The sequence below is a fragment of the Lycorma delicatula genome, chromosome 6, assembly GCF_047948215.1.
Source record: "Lycorma delicatula isolate Av1 chromosome 6, ASM4794821v1, whole genome shotgun sequence".
Taxonomy (NCBI): domain Eukaryota; kingdom Metazoa; phylum Arthropoda; class Insecta; order Hemiptera; family Fulgoridae; genus Lycorma; species Lycorma delicatula.
The window spans coordinates 133,901,967-133,929,757 of NC_134460.1; the positions used below are offsets into that span (position 1 = coordinate 133,901,967).

The 27,791-nt window shown below is 28.5% G+C and overlaps 1 protein-coding gene across 1 annotated transcript; it reads right to left on the minus strand.

Annotated features, from left to right (window-relative positions):
- Positions 1–1,803: 1,803 nt before the first annotated feature.
- Positions 1,804–27,566, minus strand: Syx8 (syntaxin 8). The gene is made up of 7 exons (XM_075368563.1): positions 27,375–27,566; positions 22,751–22,936; positions 18,249–18,335; positions 14,250–14,455; positions 7,127–7,219; positions 3,377–3,478; positions 1,804–1,962 (listed from the first exon to the last, which is right to left on the minus strand). The coding sequence occupies exons 1-7, from the start codon at positions 27,404–27,406 to the stop codon at positions 1,904–1,906; spliced, it is 765 nt and encodes a 254-aa protein (XP_075224678.1). The 5' UTR covers positions 27,407–27,566; the 3' UTR covers positions 1,804–1,903.
- Positions 27,567–27,791: the final 225 nt, after the last annotated feature.

Consider the following 27,791-nt stretch of genomic DNA (forward strand, 5'->3'; position numbering starts at 1 on the left):
TAATCTTTTGCAGGGGCAAATAATTATTAATTTATCTGTACTATCTATCTATTTATGTGAGTTTTGTAGTCTTACACCATCTGTACTGTTCTTCGTTACAGCTGAAAGATACCTCCTAGTCCACAGTTGATTTCTTTGGGAGTAATGATTTTTACTACAGTCGGTTCCTAGGATGAACAGAGTGAAAGTGTAATTGTAAGGCGTAATATCACCTACAATTTTGTAATATGCTGATCTTTTCTTTTCTGTTTATCCTTAAGAACCACTGTAAGGTATTACTTCAGAAGCTGTTTATCTGGCTCAATAAAAAAGGCAAAAAAGACCACTAAACGCAAGGGGTATTGTTATTCTTTAGTATAGCCATACCATTTTGAAAGTAACTTGTGGTCATCTAATTTTAACCTACAACTATTAAGTTATGACATTAATTTTTTTATATTTTAGGTAAATTCTATGAATTATAAGCCAGTCCATGTTGAAATGATAAATTTTTCAACATTCAAATGACAGATTATTTGTTACGAATTTCTTTCAGTGTAAAACAACCTTTTGGTTATAATTATTACTAGTTATTAAAGATGATAGTGGTTCAGATTGGCTGATTCTTGATGCAAAAATTCAAGGCAAAGGAAAGTGAAACTGAAGAGAAATTTCAATTCTTATTATTTGGTTTTTAATAAACATTCATTTTCAGTTAAACAATTACTTAAACAAATTTTTTGTTCCAATACCTTTTTTAAAATATTTTTTCCTGGGATTAGGTTAGAGGGAATTGGTGAGCATTTTACAACTGGATGCCTTTCCTGATACAATTTACTATATGGTACTAAATTAAAAATTTAGCATGCCTAAATAGTATTTGAAATCAAAACCTCTGAATGAAAGACAGTAATGATATCACTATGCTACAGATGATGACAAGAGTGATGTGATTTAATTAAAACAGCACAGATTATAAATCTTAACTTCAAATTTTAAAATAAATAAGTAAATATAAAAATCCTGCAGAATTTCATACCATTTTCGGGTGAAACATATCAGCAGTAGTATTAAACAAGAAAAAAATTATTATAAATACACACATCCATGTTAGGTAACACTTCAGCAACAGTATCCTTACTTAATATACTTAGTATTGCTGAATCTATGAATTAATAACATATGATTCTTCTAGATTATGATTTACAGGGTAAGTTTGAAATGAAGGAGGAAGCTATATTTTTGATTTTTAGAGGAGGAATTGGAAGCATAATTTAAAATTGTAATAGATACATAAAAAAAACAAAAATTTTCCTATTCAAAACTTACTGAATAACTCATATGAGTACTGAAGAAATGCAATTATACATATGCTTACAATAAATAAATCAGAAAGATCTCTACACCACTTGCTCAACGATAAAGCAGTGAGAAAAATAAACAACTAATTATTACGAAATTTACTCTGCAACAACCAGTTCCTAATTTATCCAGCTTTACCAGTCAAAAATTTTAAATCTTTCTGAAGTTTTATGAAATAGAGAATCTGAAGAAAAAGGGTAAGAAAAAATATTTGAATCACAATAATTAACAGGGCAAGAAATTAATTAAATTAAAAACTAATTTAAATAAAAACAATTTATAAAATAAAATAATATACATAATATTGATGAATGTCAGCTTTTAGTATGTAATACCACTTACGAAAAATGATAATTTATCTTTGGTAAAAACATAAATATGAAGAAACGGAATGTATATTAATAATAAATGGATTTAAATATTAATTATAATCTCTAAAATAACTAACAGATTTTTCATTAAAAAAATATATATATATGTAAAATAATAGTAATAATTACAGCAATGATAGATAAAACAGTAAAATATGATGGAATAATTATAATGCTGTAAGACATTGTTATCAGGGTGCAGCTACTATGATAATAGCAATAAATAATATAATAATAACCATCCAGTATCCTGCAAAAAAAATAAAAAGAAATTAAAACATAAACAATAACGGAAAACGTATGTAATTTTACTAAAGACCAACCTAGCATTGGTAACTAATTTACCAGACATCAAACCTGCACATATTTTGGTATACTGATACTTCCACATACTTAACATAGTTAAGAACCAAACAATAAGAAGTTTTTATATTTCTGAAACAAAATGTAAAACAATGGTAGAATATGAGAGCGATTTGAAATAATTTATTATAAATTACTGAACTACTTAACAGAACAGCAAAACGAAACTCAACATTGGAGAGAGGTCTTCCAGTCCTTAAACCATCTTTAGTCTTGCCTTTGAATTATAAGTTAGGCTATATTAAAAAATTATTTTTATTCTTACAATAATAATTATTGTAAAATGGTAAAGAAAAACACATTTTTTCATCTGAATATAGATGAAAAACATCTCTCCAATGATGAGTACCATTTTAATTATGCAATTATTTATTAATACTGATATGTAATATTAGGGTGTTGAGTTCAGTCATTTAAAAAAATTGATGTTGTTTTTGTGTGAGGTAAGAAAGAGTTATGACAGATACTCACTAAATATAAGGTGTAACAAATAACAAATTAATTTCATGAATGGCCTTATAGTGAACTGTGCGATGATTTGGTTGAGATTATATGAGAAATTTTTTCTGATTCAAACATAAAGCCTAAGCTGATAAAAGTTATTTGTTAGTTGACTATTTTGAAAAATAATAAAGATCTGTGTGTAAACTTTGGTATAAAAATGTTCGAATTTAGAGCAAGGTGTTACCATTAAATTTTTAAGTGGAAATTGGAAAACTGTTACTAAAATATTGGAAACATGAAAACTGTAAATGGTATGGATTTTATGAAAAGAATGCGCCTGAGTTTCATAAGAGACTAAAAGAGGGTGAGATGTGACCAATAACTTTAGAAATGGGCTGTCAAAATCAAAAATGACAGATGCAAAATGTGAACACAGCACAAAATTTGGAATGGTGTGACAGGCAATTAAGAATGCGTTAAGTGACTGAAGAAAAATCATTCACTGAGACAATGTTCTTGCCATGATATGCTCAACACAATGGTTTCTGGTCAAAGGAAATTAAGCACCTGGTCAAAATAGACTAAGCAGGATGACCAATTAGGTCATCCTAAATGACCTAACAGTCATTTTGAAACCATTACATTAAATAGCTGTCTCTGTACAAGCATTGCAAAAATTTGTTCTTTTATCACTTTGCTATGTATATAAGATTAATGTGACAGAAAATGCTTAAAAAATTTATAATTAAAAACATAAAGATTACAGGTATTTTTTGTCTGTATAAATACATAGTAAAGAAGAAGATAATATAAAAAAATAGTCAAATTATAATAATCTGAATTAAACAAAAGCTTACCACATGTATTATCTTTTTTTGATACAACACGTACATGGGCAGTTTCTCTTTGAATGCTTGTATTCGCCCTATCCATTCTTACAGATATGTCATCAACGATTTCTAACAAAAAAAGAATAGAAAATTAATTTGATAAATGTAAACAAAAAACAATGATAAAATCAATTCATTCTTAAGAAATTCTCACAGATGCAAGCTTTTATATCCTTTTTTAAATTCCTTTTTATTTAAGCCAAAATATTTCATTAATGTACAATACTGTAAAACTAATAGCTTACAACAAAAAAAATTACACGATTCTGGGATAATCATCTGCACCCACTTGGAGACTATTAGTGTACCACAGTACCTGAACTTGTAATCATTATCAATATTACTTAAATTTTAGAAATAATAATAACAAATGGAAATCTTAACATTTAAAAGTTTAATTTGATTATAGATTTTCTTAAAATGCAACAAGATAGCATGTTTTTCATAAGTTGAACATGTTTCCTGATTAAAACAATGCTTTAAAATATCTAAGGATGAGCTAGAATCAATGAAGTGAAGATTGTTTTTTAATATTGGATAGCAATTAACTAACAAGAACTGTTTTGATTTCTTGAGTTACATTCTTTGAAACACGTGATCAGTGCAACTGATGAATTTTTCCTGTCAAATAGTTCTTGTCTATATTGCATGTAATCATTTCCTTTACTCTTTAAATGTTTTCCAAGATTTTAATTAAAATTCTATTTTTGTAATTACATAAGCCAGAGGATTTTTAAAAACACTATCAATACTATCAATGTTTATTGTGTTACAATCTTTCAATACAAGTAATTCTGTGAACAGTAGACTTCTGGCTCATTTTATTATGAATTTAACAAATTCAGTTGCTCAATGAAATTGAATAAATTAAATGAATTGCTTAAACAGACAGAAAATGATGTTATCAGTAGTTAATCATGTCACAAGTTGGGAGAAAACTTCATGTTCAGTTTGCAATAGTGACTCTTTGGTAGTGAAAACAACTCTGTCTAAGAAAGACTGCAATTACCAATTTGAAATTGAAGATTCTATGAAAGATCATTACGCATATGTCTCACCTAATAACAAGTAACCTACGGTTACATTTGATAAAAATTGGAAATGCATCTAGTCGTAACTACCACAAACAAATATGTCAAAAGGTTGTGCTTAAACAAGATCTCAGTTCACCTAACCAGTTAATAGATAACCTGTTTCCTCTTACATGGTAATTTAAAAAAACTTTTATTTCCTTAATGAGATTACCTATTAAGGAAACATTATTATCATTATTTTTTTCTATCAACATTGTACTTAATTTTTCATTTTATATTTTTTATGGTATCTAAATTAAAATTAATAATCTTATGAATCTTAATTCTGAATTCAAACAAGCTTATAACAAATGAAATGATTAAAATCAAACAATATTACAAAATCTATTTAGGTTGAGTTTTGATAATTACGAGTTTTTATAAATTCAACTTTTTTAATGAAACTGAGATATAAAAAACTGATGGCTTTCTTTCTTCACTGTAGATAAAATCTTATATTTCACTGTGAAGAATTATAATATTTTACAGATAAATCTATTTAACTATTCAAACCTTAAATTACAGAAACAGAAATGACCATAAAACACTATTGTTAATGAATTTTTTATTGCCTTAATATAATATTCAACATTCTTCACAAATAATTCAGCCTGCAGTACTAACAACACTCTCGGTGCCCATTGGAAACCATTTTTAAAGTCATAGATTCTACTTCTGTATTGAAAATAACTTTGATTAATGATGATTTTTTATATATTTAAAATATAAATTAATTCTTGAACTGAAATTCTTTGGGATTTCATGAACTGCTTTCTAGAATTTTTAATGTTTAATATTTAGATATATAAGTATATTTGTTACTTATGGTAGTATAGGTCAGTACAATTTGTCCAATTCAAGCTGGTGGATGACATTCAGTAACTGGCACTTGGGTTTGGAAAACAATTAGCAAACTAATAACAAGCATACAACTATCTCATCACCATGCTTGTATAATTGATGCCTGGTTAAAAAAATAACAATAATTTAAAATGTTTTGTAAAATAAAAAATAATACTGCTCAAAAAAAAATTTAGTACTAGAATAATCAGACTTGAAATACTTTCTGTATTACTTATATTAGTTTTGTAGAAGTTAAACTTTTGTAGATCTTCTCCCTGAACATTTATTTTGTACAAGTATGGTTTAAAAAATTAATCTTCAAAATGAAATAATGTAGATATAAAATAAATAAAATGAACTGCAAGTAACATATATGTATAAACAATGTTTTATTCATTATATTTCTCACTAAAACTACTATAATTTGCACACGAAGTTGAATTCATAATAAAATTTTCATTTTGAGCTTTTATACGTCCTTGAATTTGTCAATACTGGTCTTCAGTTTTTTCAACATATTGACAACACTTTCTCTATTTGTATACAGTAATCTTTTCAAATCTTGATTTGCAGGTTTCCATAACTGTCTGAAATGTCAAATTTTATACATGCAATCCAAATAATATGATGTCATTGACTTGAGACCACATCAATTCTGTGAGATTCATTTCCAGATGATGAGGTAGTAACCATATCAAAGAATGTCCTTAAGTTATCTAATTTGAATTTTTTAGTTCTTTCCTTATTAAGTTCACATTTCTAATGTATCCTTCCTAAACCAGATTTAATTTTGCTTTAGCTATTATACCATAGCATTTCTATTTATTGAGAAATTTAGTACCTTATCTTCTTAGGAGTAGTGGAATGGTATATTATCTATTGATTATAACACTATTTTCAGACTAATTAGGGATACATCTTTCTGTTATCCACTTAGAAAACATATGATCTAAAAGTGAAACTTTTCCTGAAAAATAGATGATTTCCATAGAGCTAGGAATGAAGCCATTACTGCTTCCAGCATGGATAATTATTATTGTCACCTTTTGAAACTTGAATTGACAACCCTTGTTCACAACCACAATCATGTCTTTTTGTTTGCAGTAAGAACTCAAAATGTAGGTATTATGAATAAATGTAAAGGGTGATCCTCAGAGCACAATATTGAGCAATTTTTTTAAAATAAACAAATCTCTTAATCTGTTTGCCAAAGTTTTTAAAAGAATTGATCTACATTATTCTAAATACTTTTCTACCTAAAACCAATTTGTACCAACAGAGTAGCTAAGTTACAATTGCAACTACTAAATATTCCATAGTTTTTAATTTAACAAGTATTCATAGAAAAAGGTAAGCAACCTTTAGCCAAACGGAAATTAATTATTATGTGGAGAATGATGCTGTTATCAAAACTGTCTATGTCAGTCCTTGAAGTGTTTTTCTGTTTCAGTAGAGATGCTAGCAGTTTAGAAGTTAACAACTCTTAATTCTCTTGATATTTCTTTTAGATAAGCAGTTCCAATGTATTTAACATATTTTCTGTAGTGTGTTGATAAAATTTAATTTCACACTAATGAAGAATACAGCACAGTTTTGTTTTGAATTTTGATTTGTCACTGCAACATAAATCAAAATGGCTAGGCTGGAGTGGTATGAAATTTGAGAAGGGCAAACTACATTTTATAATTAGATTGGGTTAATATTTTTTGTATTTTAATTTCCATGTGGTTACTTCACCCACTAATATGGTCTAATTATTTCACTTATAATAGAGTAAATTCAATAATGGTACTCGACTCACCATTTTGTAGATCAACTTCATTACCAATAGTAACAGCTATCTCTTTTTGACGAGAGATAACTTTTGATAAAGCCTCTAGTCCTTTGTCTTGCTCTGTAACAAAAACAATTTAATAAAGAACTCAAATAAAATACTTGCTGAAAAAAATAATTAAAACAAATATAAGTCAGAATAAATTTTTGATATGTTTATTTCATTTTGCTTAATCCTTGAGTTACATGGTTCAATTACTCCTGATTAAAAATATCCCTAAAAAAATGTATAATATGCTAATGCATATGCTAGATAAGTTTTTTTTTCAATAAAAAAATACATAATAAAATAATATTCTATTAGTAAGTGCCAAAATTTTTAATCATTCTTCATTTATATCAATACTTATAGTAACATTTAAAATTAACAAGTGATAAATATTAAAATTTAAAAAACACAACTACCAAAAAAAAAAAACAAAATATATATATATTTAACTAGCCTATGACACTCCCAATAATGTATGGATTCCAACGAGGGGTCATACATCTAAATCAGTTCAGCTGTTGAGCTGCTATGGTGGCAAAAATATATATACACCCTAAATACATTACATTCCTTTTTGGGCAATCATGTAAAAAGTGTAAGAAATGAAAAATGGTCCTAAAAAAATAACAAGATTTATTTTTATAAAATCATATAACAGAACTATTTTTATGTAAGCATGACACTTTGCTGTATATGAAAGAGGCTTATTATTCATTTGTTTATTTATTCATCAGCAATAACAAGCTAATGCCCAGAGAAACAGTTACTGTGTTTGATTATAAATAATATTTTTAAGAGTGTGAAAAATGATATGCCTACTGGAACTTAAACTTAGAACTTCAGGATGAAAGACAGAGATGCCACTACTACTCTGCCATGGATAGGCATATATCATTATTTTATCAATACCTATTTAATTACATGTAAAGAACTTCCCATCAGTTTGTTTAAAATAAAATATTTTCTTTTATAAAGCCCACATAAATCTGTTGAAAATCTTTAATCTTTTTATTAAAAAAATAAGTTAAAAAAAAATACTAATTAAAAAGCTTATTTTAATTAAATTTCTGAATTTTCTTCATTTTTGTTTAATATCTACAAATAATAATATGTGCTGTAATGTGTCACCTCCCATTATCTACAACCTAAATCATTATAATTATTATCTTCTAAATAATGCTTTTCTTTTGTACTGATTTAATTTTTTTATCTTTACATATTTTTTACTGTAACTTTATATATTAGTACAGGTCTTGATTATTTTAATTTATGCAATTACCATACATACAATAAGAATACTGAATATTATTTCTATATGTCAATAAAATAAAGTAAAATTTTTCTGCAGTTATATAACAAATAAAATATTGTGATACAATTTAATTGCACATTAATGATGAATACAGCACAGTTTTGTTTTGATTTGAATTTTGATTTGTCACTGCTACATAAATCATAACGGCTAGGATGGAGTGGTATGAAATTTGCATATTAAGTTTGAAAAGGACAACTACATTTTATAATTAGTTTGGATTAATAATACTTCTGAAGATACAATTTGTACTTACATATTAATATAGAATTTAACAACCTACATGTATATAAATTAAGTAATATAACTATAACAGTTTTAGGCAACCTGACATAAGTCACAAACCACTCCCAAGAATAATAAACAACATATACCATGTTTGCTAAGGAAAATGAGAAACAAGTGATTTCCTGTTGTCTTCTTCACCAAGCTAGATATATAGCTGCATATTAGTAGGCCAACCCAACTGAAATGCAAGTGATAATGTGACCCTGTAATTGATACCTTCACTCTGTTCATCACTGGGACTGGCTGTATAGTGATCATCATTACTCTCAGAGAAATAAATTCTTGAGTAGTGCCTTTATACTTCAGATGGGTATTTTATGTATGTAGAAGCCATAAGGAAGACAGGTAGTATAAAATAACAGAGTACCATTTTCTACAGTGAAACAATAGGTTTTACATACACTGCTATAACACTCCTGGTAACATAAGGATTCCAACGCAGGGTCGTACATCTAAATCGGTTCAGCTGTTGAGTTGCTATGGTGGAACAAACATAAATTTACACATACGTACACCCTAAATACATTAAACTCCTTTTTGGGCAGTCACGTAAAAAATAAAAGAAAATGATTATTAGATAATATTTAGCAATAAGATTTTTGTACAAAGTGGACCAATGCTGGTGCGCCGAGTGGCTTTACATGGCTCCCTCCACGACTCCTTCCCACTAGAAGCAGTCTGTTGTCAATTAATTTACAGATTATTTAATTTCTAAGTGTACATTACTTTTATTTATGTTTTATATTTGTATTTTTATTTATTTATTAATTTTATTAATAAAATAGAGGAATTATTAGTTAATATTTAGCAGTAAAAAGAACATGCTTACATAATTGAACACATTGCCAGTCAAAAAATCAATCAATCTTTTTTCTTAATGTTTATAAACAAAAAGTAAGAAGAAGAAATACCAACAAATAAGAGCAAGAAGAAAGAACATGCTTACATGATAAGCATACATTTTTTTCTTAAATGTTTAAGAAAAAAATAAAAAATAAAAACAATAAATCATTCATCTCATCCTCTGAAGTAATGCTTAATTGTGGACTCAGAGGTTAACAAAAAAAAAAAAAAAAAAAAATATGTTTATAAACAACAAATAACAGTAATAATAATTAAAAAATAAATTAATAAATTTTACTACCATAATTCATTCATTCAATATCACAGCAGATATTTTAGGTACAAATAAATTGACACTGAAAACACTATCAATTATCCATTTATAATCATATATATGATTTTTTTTGGCCTTGTACTACAATTAATCATACATACATATGTATTTATATAGTCTATGACACTCCCTGTAGCGTAAGGATTCCAACGCGTGGTCATATATCTAAACCAGTTCGGTATTGAGCTGCTACGGTGGAACGAACAAACATACATAAACCCTAAAAACATTACACTACTTTTTGGGCAGTCATGTAATAAAAACAATAGTAATAAGATATAGCTGATTTAGAATAAAGTGTAATTGAGCTTTCATGAATTACTGAACTTTACAAATCACCTATTATATATATTTTTTAAATAAGTTTAAATTACACAAATTAGAATAATAATCATAATGTCTGTTATAGCCAAAAGGTCTGATATAAATATTTTAGTTAGACAGGCTGGATTCAAAACCCAAGTAACTAAAATATAACTATGACTACCTCATCTAAAGATGTGTGTGTGTGTGTGTGTGTGTGTGTGTGTGTGTGTATGTGTGTGTGTGTGTGTGTGTGTGTGTGTGTGTGTGTGTGTGTGTGTGTGTAGGCATGAGAGAGAGAGAGAGAGAGAGAGAGAGAGAAACAAATGGTACCTTAATCAAGTATGTAATGGGATCAAGAATAATATGAGAATGGAATGCTACTGCAGGAGAAGGAAAGGAAGGAGAAATAATTAGGGAATTTGGAACAAATAAAAAGATTTTAAGAAATAAATGGTATTACTTTTTAACTTAATGACCTCAGGCTGTATATTATTATGCTACAACAAACTTAATACTAAGTAGTAGTAATAATAATAAACACAGAAAATTAAATTTTTTCAAATTGCATACATGACCATATAATTTTTCCTTTACAAAAATCATCTGAAAGAAACACACTATGAGATTACCAGAAGAACTTGAAATTAATAATCATCAAAACGAGTGAATCTGGTTAAGACTACAGCTTGAACAATTACTAAAAAATTATATTAAGTCAAACTGAGAACATCAATTTTAATTTAATGAGAACTAGTTATAGCATACAGAAAGAAATACAGAGCATTTAAAAAATTAAATCTAAAGATAATATCAATAGTGATGATAAAAAAACACTGTTGATATGAAAGTATAGAAAGAGCTGACTGTTTTTCAAGAATACATGAAATAATGAATGGATAACCAACTGATTTTAGGCTGGAGTAAAACAAAAAAACTGAGTTCAGAGTAAACTTTACATCAAGACCTAAATTGAGATGTGAATGATTTAAATAAGGTGGTAGGTTAGAAATATATTACTACAGGAACAATACATTATATTACATTAGAGTGGTAATATCTTAGGAAGGCTCTTGATTTACATCTACAGGTGGCATATTTTTCATGCTTAAAAATTCATTTTTTATCTGTTGTAAAAAAGAGAAAATCTTATTGAGAATGTCACATTGTTGTTATTGAACAAATGAAGGAATGAATGAATGAATATTTACATATTAATGAAGTAAAAATTGTTTTTTCAAACCCGAAGACAGCAGGAGCAGAGATAACTGTAAAAATCAGCTTGACATCAAATGGAACTAAATAGTAATATAATTTAAAGGCATATGTAATTCAAGATAATGTTCCTAGTTGAAGACAAATAGATTCATAAAGGGAAAGGATACAATGGAGACAATATTAACTCCCAGATTAATTTTCAAAGGCAGCTGAATACAAAAAAGGTAGTTTCAAGGTGTTTTTAGATTTTGAGAAGGAATTTAATAAATGAAGATGAATGGAATAGTTAATTTAAACGAACATGGTACTTCAAGTAATATTACTTTATATGAATATATGCTTTATATATAGTTGAAAGTACTTTAAAAAATATTTTTTACTTCACCACCTACAAAATCATTTTCTGCAATTATGCTTTCTTTCCTTTTGAAGAATAAAAGGTTTCTTCTTTAATTTTCTTTGGAGAAACTTAAAATTATTATTATATAAGCTTAATATGAATTACTTATCTAAAGTATGCAATGGAAAATATAAAATACAATTGGGATTAATTTGTTGAGGGTTTAACCCATTTACTTGTAATAACAGCAGGTTGTCACAAGCTGCTTTATTTAATGACATCGAATTGCTATCCTCATATTTCTTTACTACACATTAACCAAGTTTATTTCAAATTCAAAAGATAGAGATTATGTATAAGAATATATGGTTTTAGCTTTACATTTGTATGTCTTTTACATAATCATGATTACTTTCTTTTACTTTTTATCACTCTAATTTACCTCAGAGAAAAGGATTCATCATGGCATCTTGTTTCTTTTGATTATGTGTGTGTAACATAAATAATAAAATTAATTTTAGATTACTTTTGAGATGTAAATTAATAGGACAACTTACGCAGTACTGTTTTTTTAATAAGTGGATATATGAAAAATAATATCACATCAACTCCGTTGCTATGAACTCCAAGTAATTTAAAATATTTCTTTGTAAAAATTATTCATAAATATTATAAACTATACTAAAACAAATACTATATACTGTACTAAAAAAATTATATACATTTATCAATTGCAAAATAATGGTCATAAGGATATTACTTTTAATAAACAGGATGCTGTAATCTGATAATAAAAATTTGTTCATATAATTAATAATTAAATAAATTAAACAATTCAGTGTTTAATATATTCTTTTCAGTGCTTTATTCACTAAAACACTGTGTATTACTTACAAAGAATAGTATAAATAACAAAAATGTAATTTTAAAATTTGAGAATTTATTAATAAATAAATTTTTTGTACAAATAATTTTTACATAGTAATTTAAATATATATTCAATTCCATTAGTTTCTCTTTTACATACTAGTAGTTTCAAATTTTTTAATAATGAATATTGCAAAATAAAATAATTTTTGAGGTTGAAGCCCCCTACCCCACCACACTTATCCATTCCCACTTGTAATATTACAGTAAAGTATATAAATTTATTCAAAATGATACAATCTTTTTACAAATTCAAATAATGTAAGTGTACTTAATGTAAGAGGGATATTCAATAATTAATGAGACAAATTGATATAGAGATAAAAAGGTTCATGCAATGACAATGAAACTATTTGAGGGTGAAATTGGCAACCTTGGGAAACTTTTAATTAACTGTTCGATCAAATTAATCTAAATATAATGTTTTTTGTTTATTTCAGAATGTTAGTTCCGCTTGAAACCTGCATGCTGAAACAGCAACATTCAGTGATACGATTTTTGCTATCAAAAAGTGTGAGACCGGCAGAAATTTACTCAAGAATGTTGAAACAGTATGGTGGAAAGTGTTTAAACTGCAGTAACATGTATAAGTAAGTGGAACAGTTTAATTCGGGCAGAACAAGTGTGACTGATCTCCATCACTTTGGAAACCAGTTGAAGTTTCGACTACTGCACTACAAAATCTCATAAATGATCTTATTTGCAAAGACGGGCAAGTCAAAATTTTCCAAATTGCTATTTTGTATAATTTTAGTGTTGGAATCGAGCATTCAATAAATCATTCATGACGTGCCTGAATTATCACAAAATGAGTTTCAGATGGGTTCCAGGACAGCTGACTCAAGCTCATAAAGACACATAGATTCGCATTTGTTCTGAGCTCAAAGAATGTTTTGAAACGGAAAGTAATGACTTCCTACATGTGGATACACCCTTTCAAGCCTGAATCCAAAGGCAAAATCTTGGGGTGGAAACACCTGGATTCACCCACGAAAAACAAAAAAAAATCACATGTCAGCTGGTGATGTTGATGTTGACAGTCTTCTGGGACTCACAGAAGACCGTCAACATCGCCCGGTCTGATTTTCATTTGTTTTTACATGGCAAGAAATTCGACAACAACGAAGCAGTCAAAAAACAATACAGAATGGTTCAAACAGCAGGTAAAGACTTCTATGCTGCAGGAATCAGAAAGCTTACAGAGCAGTGGGATAAGTGTCAATGTTGCAGGAGACTACGTTGAAAAGTATGTAAGTTTCACTTTCATTCAATATATTGTTTTTTCTCTATATCAATTTGTGTAGTTAATTGTTGAGTGTCCCTTGTAGTAAGACATGCTTTAATTGTGGCAAAACATACAGAATTAAATCATATTTTTGACCAAGAAATAAAAAAAAATAACTGTCATGCAAATGGCTTACACATGACAGTAATTTTTCATTGAATATTTTTTATTCATAGGGGTTACTTCAATTTATATTTGTTAAAAATAACATAAAAAGAAAGAAAATAAGTTAAAAATCAATTATGGATGTACCTTCAACCATTTTGCTTTGATGCAATCTAAGATTATTTACTGACACTTCAGTGTCAAGTAAGGGCTGTGATGGCAATGGTTCATCATCATCATCATCTCCTGCCCAAGATGTTGTTCCTAAATCAGCAAATACATTATTACTACCAACACCCCTTGTTTCCGAATTTCCTCCAAAAAGTTTCTCTCTCTGTTCTCTCATTCCAGTTCTGCAATGATAATTACAAAAAATCAACATAATCTATTTACAGAATTTAATGTAATCTCTACTAGTTATTACTTTATGTTAAGTTACAATATGTGTTGGGTAAAGTTAACAAAAATAAAAGAACACACAGCTCGTATTTGCCAAAAGAAATTGGACTTTTATTGGAAAGAAAACAAATGAACTTAACTTAAATCATAACTTAAAAAATATAAAGAATTTTATGAAATTAACATAACTTAATGATACTTAATAAATATTAGCTGAATCAACATATGAACAATGGTATTAAATGAGCAAATACATGAATAAACATTTTTCAAATACACATTTTGAAATCTACAATATAACAAAGCCTGAAAACAAGAGAACATAAAACACCTTATTTTCAATTAGATACTTATAAACATAACATAATAAAAATAGTGTAACTGGAAAGCTGTTGCGTTACTGACATATTCTGTAATAATGAAAATTAGCAATGAACAAATGTCCTTAACTTAGAAAAATAAATTACAACAATTCTTATTATTGGCACTGGCCTTTCCTGATTTATGAACAACAAACTTAGCATTAAATAATTCAAACATGTAATTCTAGTTTAATGTAGAAAAAAGGCCACAATAATATTCTAGTACAAAAAGAGTTAATTATAATAATCAAATTGAAAAAAATAAACATATAAATAGAGTTCCTTTACTAGTAAGCTTTCTTGAAAATATAAAATTACAAAGAAGTTCTAAAACATAACTGCATATCAGGAGTAATTTCTTTTAGGTTAATTTAAGAGAAGTATTATGAATACAGTTCATGAGTAGAAAAGAATTAATCTCGGTGATTTACAAGTTACAAGATTAAATGAATGTTACACAAATTTTACTAATAACGTAACTGTTTACTATAATAAATAATGAATGATTTGAACATCCTTAATAACACACGAATATTGGTCAAAAATGAACTCGTGAAATTAAAGTGCACATATACATACTGTTTATCCTTGGTGTAGTCTGTAATGGCGAATCAAAAATAACAGAGGTAACAATTTGTGATTAGAAGTTGAAAAATTACGTAGCGTCTCAGATTTGTAGTAATGAGTTTGGAAAGAATACTGCATCGATGAAAATGTAATCAGCAGCTGGAGAAGATTCGGAGTCGATAGAATTGGCATACATTTAACAGAGACATAATATACTGAATTGGAAGATTAACAACAAAGAAACTAGGCAAAACAAAACATACAGATCGGTGAAGTCACAAAACACTGGCGAGTAGAACTAGAGAATATTTTGACAGAGAAATACCGCAATGTTTATAAGAGTATGAAGACGATGAAAGTATTAACATTATACAAGAGAGAGAGAACATCAAAGCCTGGTCCTCCAAGGCTGGAGGACCAGGATCCGCACAACGTGAAAGTCAGGACTAGAATGAACAAAGCTGGCGTGGTGAGAAGTAGGGGAAGCGAACAAACCAATGGACAGAAGAGTGTGTGTGTGTGTGTTGATAACAAGAGTAGTGTCTAAGTGTTAGTATGAGAACGATTAGAGAAAACGTGTGGAATTCGGGAACAAAGACAAAACAAAAATAATTTACAAGCAAGCAGACCACTAAAGAATTACGTAAGACTGATAAAATAATTTCTGAATACGCAAGTTGAAGAAATGACATCAGGGCAGACAAAGAGAAATAGACTTCTAGGAACTATGACAATATTGAAATTGGTTGAGAATAAAAAACACTTAAGAGTAATATATATATTAAGACTAAACAGCAATAAATAATGCGTGATAGAAATAAGCTGACACTAATATGATGATGCAACAGTAAGTCAAACTGGAGCCTAGAGAAATTGATATCGAAAACAAACCCAAACAACCTATTTTAAAAATACACGTATGATAAGCCTAAGAAAAATGTGAAATAAATTTACCAAGCCTGTAAACCACAAGATTCGACCATAACCTTGACTTTATTGGAATAAAACAACTTTACGCAACGGCGTAAACAATATGTATTAAAATAACAAATAAGTGCATACTGTCACCTAACAGATGTTTTTGAACATCAATTTTAATAAAGCAATGTTGTAGGAAACTTCAATAATTACAAAATTGATAATCAAACACTCTATATTAAACTTTATTTTAATTTTTTACCATCGTCAGCAGTTAAATACAACTTGGATTGCTTTTAAACTATAGCTAAACTGTAATTTCATGCTTTCAGAGAATATGTTAGGAATTAACAAAATGGTGATAGTTTTATTAATTTTAATAAAAAATAACAGAAATTGGATTTCTTTAAATGAAATTTTTGATATTCGGCAGTTCAGCGGGCACTTCTAAAGTGAAGTTTTTAACCAATTTTTGTCCCTAAATGGTTTTTGTAACTGTATTATTATTTACAAAAAAAAATAATAAAATAAACAACATATTTAACAACATTAAACATGTTCATATACATCAAGTTTTATAAATTATAACAAAAAACTTGAAAGAAATACTACGTTTTAATAATTTGCAATGTGGTAATTTTTTGTTTAAATCCTTCTCACTATCTTCTCTATCCAATAAAAAAGTAAAATGTACATACTGTACAGTAAGATATACGATGCAGTATAATGTAATAAACAAATGTTTTACAATATTGTTTACAACAATCTATACCAATAATGAAAGGTAAGCTTGAATAAATCAAAACAACTTAAAACTCCCCAGTTAGACTGAATTGTTTTCATTCTTTAAAAACGCTTTCAAAAATTGTTTTCAAACTTTAAAAATTTTTTATAGTATTTCATCAGTATTATTATTTCATTTACTTCCCAGTAAATATTTTAAATATGTACAACTTAGGCTAAAATAAAACAATGATAATCTAAATTTAAATAAAAATTTTTAACAATTCTTTTCATTCTTATAAAATTTTCATTAGTCTAAATTAACAACATCATCAGGAAATTACTGTACGCAAAGGAACAAAGAATTCCAAGTACACAAGTAGAACCCATTATCCACATCAAATACATTTTTCCAGAATAAAAAATCATGAATAGGCACTTCTTATAAATGAAAAATCTATACCATAGAATAATTGAGACATTCATTGCATACTTATACACATAACAAACCTAATTTACTACATATAAAAAGAATTTAATGTAAAGGCTCATTCTGATAAAAACATACAGTAATATCAATGCAAAATATATAACAATATTTTCTATTTTTGTAGGAGAAGAATTAAATATCCATTTATTTAAAGATTTCTTAACATTGGTAGGAATCATATTAAAGGTATGTAGGCCTGAAAAATAGGAATGGTTTTTGCAAAAGTTATATTAGTTTCATGAATTCTTAATAAAAAATAAAATTTCTGCATGACAATTTATTAAAAGCTCTTACTTAACTTAAGTAAATAGACACCATGTACCTAGTAGTGGAATCAATAAGGTTCAAACCAATTTTTATGTCAGTAAATCTGTTTACAAAACAATACTCAAAATATATATGATAAATTAGGTAATTAAAATATAATTTTATACTAAGTTATTTCTTAACATCACAATATTTAAAATATAACCTATTAAAATCCTTCAAAGAAAAACTACGAAAAATACAATCCAAACAAAAGTATAATTTTAATACACTATTTTTTTCAAATATGAGTAATTAAAATAATTTTAACTATTAAGTGGTATTTCTCTATACATAACAGACAAATCATTTCAGTCTGCAACTTTATTAATCACCTTGAAACAGCAGACAAAATATGTACCAAATAAAAAAACTTCTTACCTATCATTAAATCGCTGTAATAATTGTATATTTCTACTTTGTAACAATTCTACTAAACGCGAACGACGTTCAGTTTCTTCCTGAGTTCTGAAATTAAATTAAGGAAATAAATGAAGCTGAACAACATAGAATGGTGATACAGTAAAACCATTTCAATAAGATCAATTTATACCAACCTAAAAATGTGTTATAAACTTCAATTTTTTGGGGGTTTCGAATTTCATTGAAAACTACTTAAGGCAGGTCTAAATGTATGAAGCCATTTTCAAGTCAACCATCACGCAAATCACTAATTTTGCTTCATAATTTTAGTATTAAATAATTTCATCTGTGGAGCAGAGATCAGGATAAAATTTCTCAATGACTAAGAAGATGAGGAATTTCCATACCTATGTTCTCATATGAATTTTTAAAAAAACATTCTTACTATATATATATATATATATATATATATATTAATTTCTCGGTGAATATAGCTAGAACAGCTATATTTAAAAGGGAAAGTATGGTGATCATGTCATAAATGGAGATCGGGTTTTTTGCATATTTACATTTTAGGGTCCAATTAGTTCACCTACGTACAAAAACCATAAGTTTGTATGTACGTGAATTGCACTGCCTTATATCTCAGAATTGACCAAACCAAATTTTGTCTCAAACTGTCTCAAATATTTCTATAAATGGGGCATAGATCACATTCATTTTTTTCAATATTTGTTCAGGAGAGGATGTTGTAAAACAACAAATTTTAATTTTCTTCAGAGGCCATTTTAAATAAAACTTTATTGAAGCAAATTTGTTACCTATGTTGCACATATAAATAAATAATCAAAATTTTTTTTTCAAAAAATCAACTCTCCACCTCTTAAAATTGAAATATATGTTTTTTTTGTTCAACCTCCCTTCAAATTTTATATTAATACTTTTTTTTATATTATAGATCATATTTTTCAAAAATGTCTACAATTTTCCAAAATTATAAACCCGACCTTAAAACAAAAAAATTTTTTTTGGAGATTTTTAAGTTCTTGTTTTAGCCTTTATTGGAGGGGTGTTGGATTTAGAGAAGATTTTACTTAAGCAAATTCGTTAACCTTAACCTATATATGAATATTTAAAACAAATTAAACAAAATTTATTTATCTCTAAAAAATATAATATTCTGTTTTTTTGCACGAACTCATTTAATTTTTATTATTTTTCTATGCCACTTTAAGGGTAATTAAAATGTATACCTCCTGTAATGTAATCTGGACCCAAAATAATAAGTAATTTGATTTTATTACTATCATAAAAGTTATAAAGGGAGAAAATAAATTATGCAGTACATTTTAGGGGTTAATAAAAAAATGAACAAAGCAATAAAGTGAGAGCTGATCTTTTTCAAAAATAGTGTACGTACTAGAGTTACTGATGACCTTGAATGGGCATGCCAATATGATGAAAATCATCATATTATACACTGACAATCCCTCCTGGGGATATGGTAGCAATCGCTACCATACAGGAAAAAGCAATATGCATACCACAGTTACATGAAAGCAAATCTGTTGTTACTGTTTGTAGTTGTTTTCGTTTAAAAAGTGATATTTTCTGATGAAAGTAGCTTCCATGTTTCTGGTCAAGTTAACCGTCATAATGGTTGAATATGGGATAGTAAGGATTCTCATGCAGCTTGAAAAACGTAACATACATAATAGCCTGAAAATTAACATTTGCTTTGACTGCTCATGAAGTAATCAAATCATTCTTCTTCGCCAAGCCAAATGTTACTAGAGCTAATTATCTATAAATTTACAGAAGCAGCTGCAATACCAAAAATTGAACAGTGGCAACCCAACGTTTACTTTTTACAAGATGGCACACCACCACACTAGGGTTTACATGTTAGGGACTACCTATATAAACATTTCCTCAAAGCTGGACAGGCTATGATGGATAATTCCCTGGCCACCTCAATCCACAGACAGGGAGTGTGCAACGAAGGTTGTCAACATCAATGAACTAAAAAGAAGAATCGAAGGTGAAATTAATGGAATAATTCCAAATATTCTTTGTAATGTGTGGTGTGAAATAGAATATCACCTAGACATTTTACACATTACAAAGGTTGCTCATATAGAACTTGTTTTAAGTTAATAAGTGTAATAAAAAAAAACTTTTTTAAATGCCCTGTTAGACAATAGAACATGCATGCAAGTATATTACTTTGTTATTTTTTTTATTAGCACCTACATTCCACTAAATAATTTATTATCACTCTATACTTTATTTGTTCAATATTTTAAAATAACTTCTTTTTTTAAATTTATTTTATAGATCACTTCTTTATAAAAATGTTTTTACTAATTTGTCCCCATAGAGGGAAGCCCCCAAAATAAAAAATTGTTTATCTTACATTTGTAAATTTTGATGCTTAAATCTCATTTCGGTAATTATTATACAATAAAAATGACCCATGATTCAGAGGCCCAACATTTTAAAAAATTCAGAAAATTTTTTTTGTTACTTATAATTAAACATTTATTTATTTTGAGAATAAAATACTTTTAATAATTGAATTATAAAGACTTTCTTTAATTTAAAAAAGGTTTTGCAATAAGAAAGCTGAGCCAAGTATTACTTGATCAGCGTAGCTGAGAAAGTTGTACAATAGTTTGCAGCGTGTATATATATATACACGCAGTGTGTTCAACTTAAAGGAGGCCTCATCACTTAGTAGTTTATACTAAATGCATGTTTTTGTTAAAATGCATATACTGATATGAGATGGGTAAAATTATGTGGAAGACGTTAATACAGCTGGAGCTAGAGTGAGGAGGACAGTTTATTGCTGCCTGCAAATTTGAGCACTGCCAGTCTGTGTCGAGTACCAGTCGCTTTTGAACAAGGTTGTGTAATCATGTTGTTGTTTGATAAAATGCAATTAACTGTTGAAGAATATGTATTTATGATGGAAACTTATTTAGAGACAAAATCTCATGTTGCGTGTCAATGAAAGTTCAAGGAGAAATTCAAAAAAGAAGCACCAGTAAAAAGTGTTATTCAGAAGTTAGTTAAAAAATTTAGTGGAACAAGTTTGGTTTTAGACCACAAACTTACCCGATACATGTCAATTTTAACGATGCAAGTCATACAGTACATTAAGTAACAATTATAAGATCTCCGCATAGATCTTTACATAGATTAAGTCAGGGAAAGAATATTTCATTAGGTTCAGCCCACACTACAATAGCGAATGCTGAAATAATAGAATGGAGAATGCTGAAATGTTATCCGTATCAAATGCAGGTTTTCCATGAGCTAATTAATGGTAATTATACTAAAAGAATTCACTACTGTCAATGGTTCAAGAACTTCATTACAGCAACATTGGCATTTTAGATCAAATGTTTTTCTCAGATGAAGTGTGGTTTTACCTTGGTGGGTATGTTAATAGTCAGAACCACTGAACCTGGGGTACTGAAAACTCACACATTTTCTTTGAATCTCCCTACACCCACAAAAAATAGGCATATGATGTGCAGGTCAAAGGCGACAAATAACAGAACCCTTGTTTTTTGAAAATAAAAAACTGTGCTGTCGTCTACCAAGAAATTACCCAATAGTTTGGTGGAAGTATCATTTCTAAAGGATTATGGCCATCACATGATTCCCTGAAATGACTAGCAGACTTCTTTCTGTGGGGTACTTAGAAGAAATTATTTACAGGAGTAATCCACACATCCTGCAGGAATTGACAAACATTACCAATGCCATCCAGAAGATAGACAGGGTATAGCTAACAAGAGTAGCCAGGAATATGGTCAAATGTGTTAATGCAAAGAAGTGGATGAACAGCATTTTCAACACCTTCTGTAAATTATGTAAGAGTCTGTAAATAAACTACTATTTATAGACTAAACTAAGTAGTGTGGTCTCTTCTAGATTAAACATCCTGTATAACAAGTATAAAGTAGTAAATACTTTTAGTGCAGTACTAATTGTATAATTCTTGTGCTGACAACTGGTATGCTTAACGCATAGAGGTTGACACAAATTTAGTAATAAACTGTAGCTAATAATAAAAACTAAATTAAAAACAATTTAATTCAATACAAAATTTTCTATTGATAATAACGTAATTAATAATTTCAGCCATTGATTCTTTCAGTTCATTTCTGATGAGTAACAATTAACAAAAATATCACTTTATTAACTGAACATTCCCATACTGCAAAAATTTAATGAGTATAATACTATTTTTTATTTATGAATCATTCTGTAACATATAATAGAATTATTACAAGATTGGAACATTCATTTCGATTTTAACTTCTTATATTTATGTTTTTTCTTAATCAATGAAATTAATTAATAATTAAGATTTACAACTTTTTCATGTTACAACTAAACAATACCACATACAGATGGTTAAAAATCAAAATGCTGGTGACATAGAGTCCAAGTATTAAATATGAAAATAATAATGACAATTAATATTAAAATAAAAAAAAGGATACAAAGAATGAGATAATTCTAGTTTATTTTTCAGTTGTTGAACTTCAGTAGCATACTGTTTCATATGCATCCTAACCGATGCAGATATTTTAGCATAATTATCACTAGTCCAATGTTCAGCTGCTCTAGCATTTAACTGCTCAACAATATCACGATATAATTTTTCACATGAATCATATTCAACAAGCCTGTAAAAAAATATATATAAAATAATAATTAACAAAACTGATTTCAAAATAGCCATACTGTTTAAAATGTTTAGCAATAATAAAAGTGAATGAAGGAGTTTCTTTCTTGAATAAGAAAAAATAAAATTAAGCTCTATAAAATTTTTGTCTAAAACATTTTGTGAAATTTTGAGGCTGCCCTCTCTTGCAAAAAGAGGTTTGTTTTTATTGAAATTATTAGTTACAATATTACTTTAATTAGATCAATTATCAAATTTTACTATTATTATTATCAATAAACAATTTATGAAATCATTTTAATTCAATACACTCATCATTTACATAATTATTTCATTTGTTTTAGTTTTTAGTTTAATAATGAATGACAGTACAAGAATGAATAAGTACTGAAAAGTTACTAGAACCTAAAAAACCTAAATTCAAATCTATTGGAAGTAAAGACCTGATAGATTTTTATTAAATATAAGGAAATTAGTGAACCTTGGTACGAAAGAGATATAGATGGAAAATCACTATGATGGAGAGGAAAAGACCTAAAAGAATACGCAAGATAATGGTGGCAAGAATACGTAGAGCCAACTTTATAAGCACAGGAAAAATTATTAAGTGATGTTTATCAGGAAGAAAAAGGAATCAATGATGACATCACAGATGATTCTATGAGGAATATCTCTAAAGTAAAGCCACTGGGAAATTTCTCTCCTTCAGGTTGACGAACCTGTGTCATTCATGGCCACATTAGTAATGTGCACACTGCATTATTGTCTGTAAGGTGTCGTGTTGTAATATCTTTGATTACGTACGAGTTACTATGTTTTAAAATGAATAGGAAAATCAGGGTTGCCACCGACTGTGAAATACGTGGAGTCATATGCTTTTTAAACCATCAAAACGTTAAGCCAACTGAAATTCATATGCAGTTGGTTGCTTGTACCGTAATGTAATCACTTGCACGGGAAGGCCTTCGATAATCACCGAGGACTTGTTAAAACGCGTCGATAATAAAATCAGAAAAGATTGTCGCTCAACGATTTCCGACCTGGCCCTTCTTTTTCCTGGTGTTTCAAAAGCTGTTATCAGTCGCATTGTCCATGACCAGTTAGGCTTCAGAAAGGTTTGTGCATGTTGAGTGCCGCATGTCTAAACGGAATGTCACAAAAAATATGAATGTGATCTGCTTTGGAATTTTGATGCACTTCACAGAAAAGGCTGATGGGTTCCTTAATTCAATTCTTACAGACGATGAAACGTGGATTTTGAATTACACGCCAGAGAGAAAATGGCAGTCAAGTGAATGGCATCATCTTAAATCACCAACAAATATCCAGCCACAATAATTTAATAATTTCAGAAATTCAAACATCACACTACTGCCTTTACTTCATAAAGCAAGTAAAATGTGATAATTTATTAATTTCATACCAAATAAGACAAGTTCATGTAAGAATTACAAACCAATTATGTAACATATCACTTCCAGAGAGTACAATTGAAAATCTGGAAACTTGATAATGGAGCAAAATGTTAATAAATTAAGGAAAACTGGATTTAATTATAAATAAAGAAGATTTATACACTAACTGTACAAGAATTAAGTAACAGTGATAAAAAAACAAAAACAAGGAGAGCATTGATGCAAAAACAAAACAAATCTGCTAAATTCAAATATGGATTATAGTTATAAATTTAAAAAAAAAATCAGTGGAATACATGTAGTGCTTTAAGGTATAAAATACTTCTTTCTTTTCCTGTTTAGCTACCGTTAACGGTAACTACCGTTTAGATAATACTTCAGAGGATGAATGAGGATGATATGTATGAGTGTAAATGAAGTGTAGTCTTGTACAATCTCAGTTCGACCATTCCTGAGATGTGTGGTTAATTGAAACCCAACCACCAAAGAACACCAGTATCCACGATCCAGTATTCAAATCCGTGCAAAAATAACCGGCTTTACTAGGACTTGAACGCTGGAACTCTCGCCTTCCAAATCAGCTGATTTGGGAAGATGCGTTCACCACTAGACCAACCCGGTGGGACAAGGTATAAAATACTGGATAACAGAAAAAGCACACAGGAAAAAAGAATTGTCTTTGAAAGAGGATGTTGAAAAATTAGGTCAATAAAATTAAAAATTAAGGGACCTTAAGATAAGCACAAAAAGAAAGAAATTTGTGGTAGAATGTTGTTTACCAGGGTAAATATGTAATTTTTTTAAGGACAAACATCCAGACAACGAAAAGGACTATTTAAATTTATAATCAAAATGAAGCAAATAGATCCATCACACAGACTAGTCTGTTAAGTTAGTAATGTAAGAAATGTAAAGCGATGCCCTCTGAAACATTTTTCAATTTTAGCCATATCATCTCTCAAAACAATGCCAACTTTGTAGCTTCTGCTAGTTTAAATCAATGTTGTAATATCACACAATAAATACAATCAAGTAAAATATGTTGCACAATTATAAAAGGGATAAATTGGTGTTATTATCAAATAGCATGCTGGGTCCATGTATTAATTTAGTTTGCTCCAAATGTGTTCAAAAAAAGGAAAGCTTTCTCACATGACTATTCAAGTGATGTCTTCAGAAGAATAATATAATAGAAATAATTGATGTAGCCTACTGTTGACAACTATCAACCAATCATTCTGTCAATTTGCCTTTGGTCAGTTTGATGAAGGGGTGGATTAGTACTGTCTTCAGCCAAAGTCTGATGGAGTATGTGGTAGTTTGACAAATAGTTAGACTGAATAATATTCTCAAAAAACTGGCTGAGTACAAGCTTTCTTAGTAGCTGCATCAGCTTGTTCATTGCCTAGAATTCCTACATGGTAAGAACCCAGCAGAAACTGAGATTTAAATAGTTATTAATATGAAAAGAAGTATAAATGTTGGCAATTATTAGATCCATAGTGTTTTTAAAATATTCCTTGGCATATTTGTCAAAATTATGGTTAAAGAACACGTACTGAATCTGTAATCCAGGTAGAAATAATGTAAGGCAGAAAGCCTTACAAAGTAAAAAGATAAGGCAGAAAGCTCAGCATTAAATATACTCATTTATTAAGGTAGACTGAAGATTTATACTTCAGATTTAACACAAAATCCCTGTTTAGATCCTCTGTAATAATGAAAATATTTGGATTCACCTTGCATAGAAAATCCAAAAACCTCTATAGAGATACTATGTATGCTCTTTCTTTAAATAGATAATTGTAGATTTTCATCTATTTCATACATTGATTTTCACTGCACTATCATAAAATGGCAAAGGTTTCTATGCAGGAAACTCACACTGATGAAGAGGATGAATATCCAGTAATTACAACCTAAATTCAGAAACTGTAAAACGAACTTAACACCAATAGGAACTGTAGTGGGAACAATAAATAAACCAGTTTAGAAGTCTACATACATTAACAGGGTAACATATGACAGTAAAGCTGTGAATTTATATGATGCATCTAAGTTACTAGTAGTTGTACCACCAACGTCATTGAGAAGGTAATACATCATGATTTTGTGCTAATACGCTAACCATAGGGGTACATCAAAATACAGGTTGAGAAAGCTGTTATGGAAAGTTTCCAATAATTTCAGATCTGTTGTCCATCAACCAAAGGTACACAGCTAAACTATAATCTAGCCAAGATCTATTTTAAACAATGTAGAAGAAAACAAAAAATATATTAAACTAAGGCTAAAATAATTACAGTGAAATTAAAAAAGCTTTTCATAAAACAAAAGGGAATGGAAAACAGGATCAACACAATAAAAAACGTCTTTGAGATTGATAGTTTACATTTTAATAAACTATTTTTATTAATTTCTAACTAATTACATAGAAATTTTAATAAAATTCTTTTTGAAAGTAAATGTTATTTAACACAAATCATTTTGATAAATTTCAAAATTATGACATTAAAACACTTCTGACAAAGAAAAATTCTGTGACGAGTTTCTAGAAAAGCACAAGTAATGTAAAATCTTGCACGCAGTAACGCATCAGATAAGTTACAATCCCGTTATGTGATGGAAAAGAAACTAGAAATTAGGTTGGTTAAGGGAATGTCATATTCATCGGATTCATGTTATTTTTCCAACTACAATAATTTTCTGTTAAACGCGGTGTAGGGCTTGCTAATAAAAAAAAGCAGTATATCGTACTGACAAGTATTAATTACTTAAGCTAAAATAAGTAAACGAAAATACTAACAACAATAATTTAATCCGTAATACAAAATTTCAATCATGTTGTTTATTAAAATCTCATTGCTTATTGAAAGACTAAGAAAAATTTTATTCATAGAGCTATCTTAAATCAAATCTCTACAATAACGCCTACATAACCTAAACAGTATAGTCCCTTTTATTAGCCGTCTTTATCTAATAATCCAAGATAAGGAAAATCAGCAATAAGTGATTTAAACTTACCATGGGTCACTGTCAAAATAAACTAAGGACATGATTAAGAGCAATTTTAAAATCTAATCGAGGAATTAAATACAAACTAACGTCACTGGCAAAAATCACGACCACATATTGAATGGGGCGTCACTTTTGTAACTGAAGTAAATACCAACTTGACTGTTCATATAATTAAAACTATTGAAAACGAATAAAATATATCTTCATAAATATGAAAAATTTATCACTTTAATTTGATAACGACACACAGAAAGAAAACTTCTAACTCAAAATAAACTCTTATTGGCTGGTTCAAACAAGTGAAAATAAAATAAATTATATTTATCTAACTTTTCACCCAACGGTCCGCAAATTTTAATGCGTAGTTTTATTTAATAGAGTACTTTAAGACTTTCACAATATAAATGATTGTTAAGCGCCTGA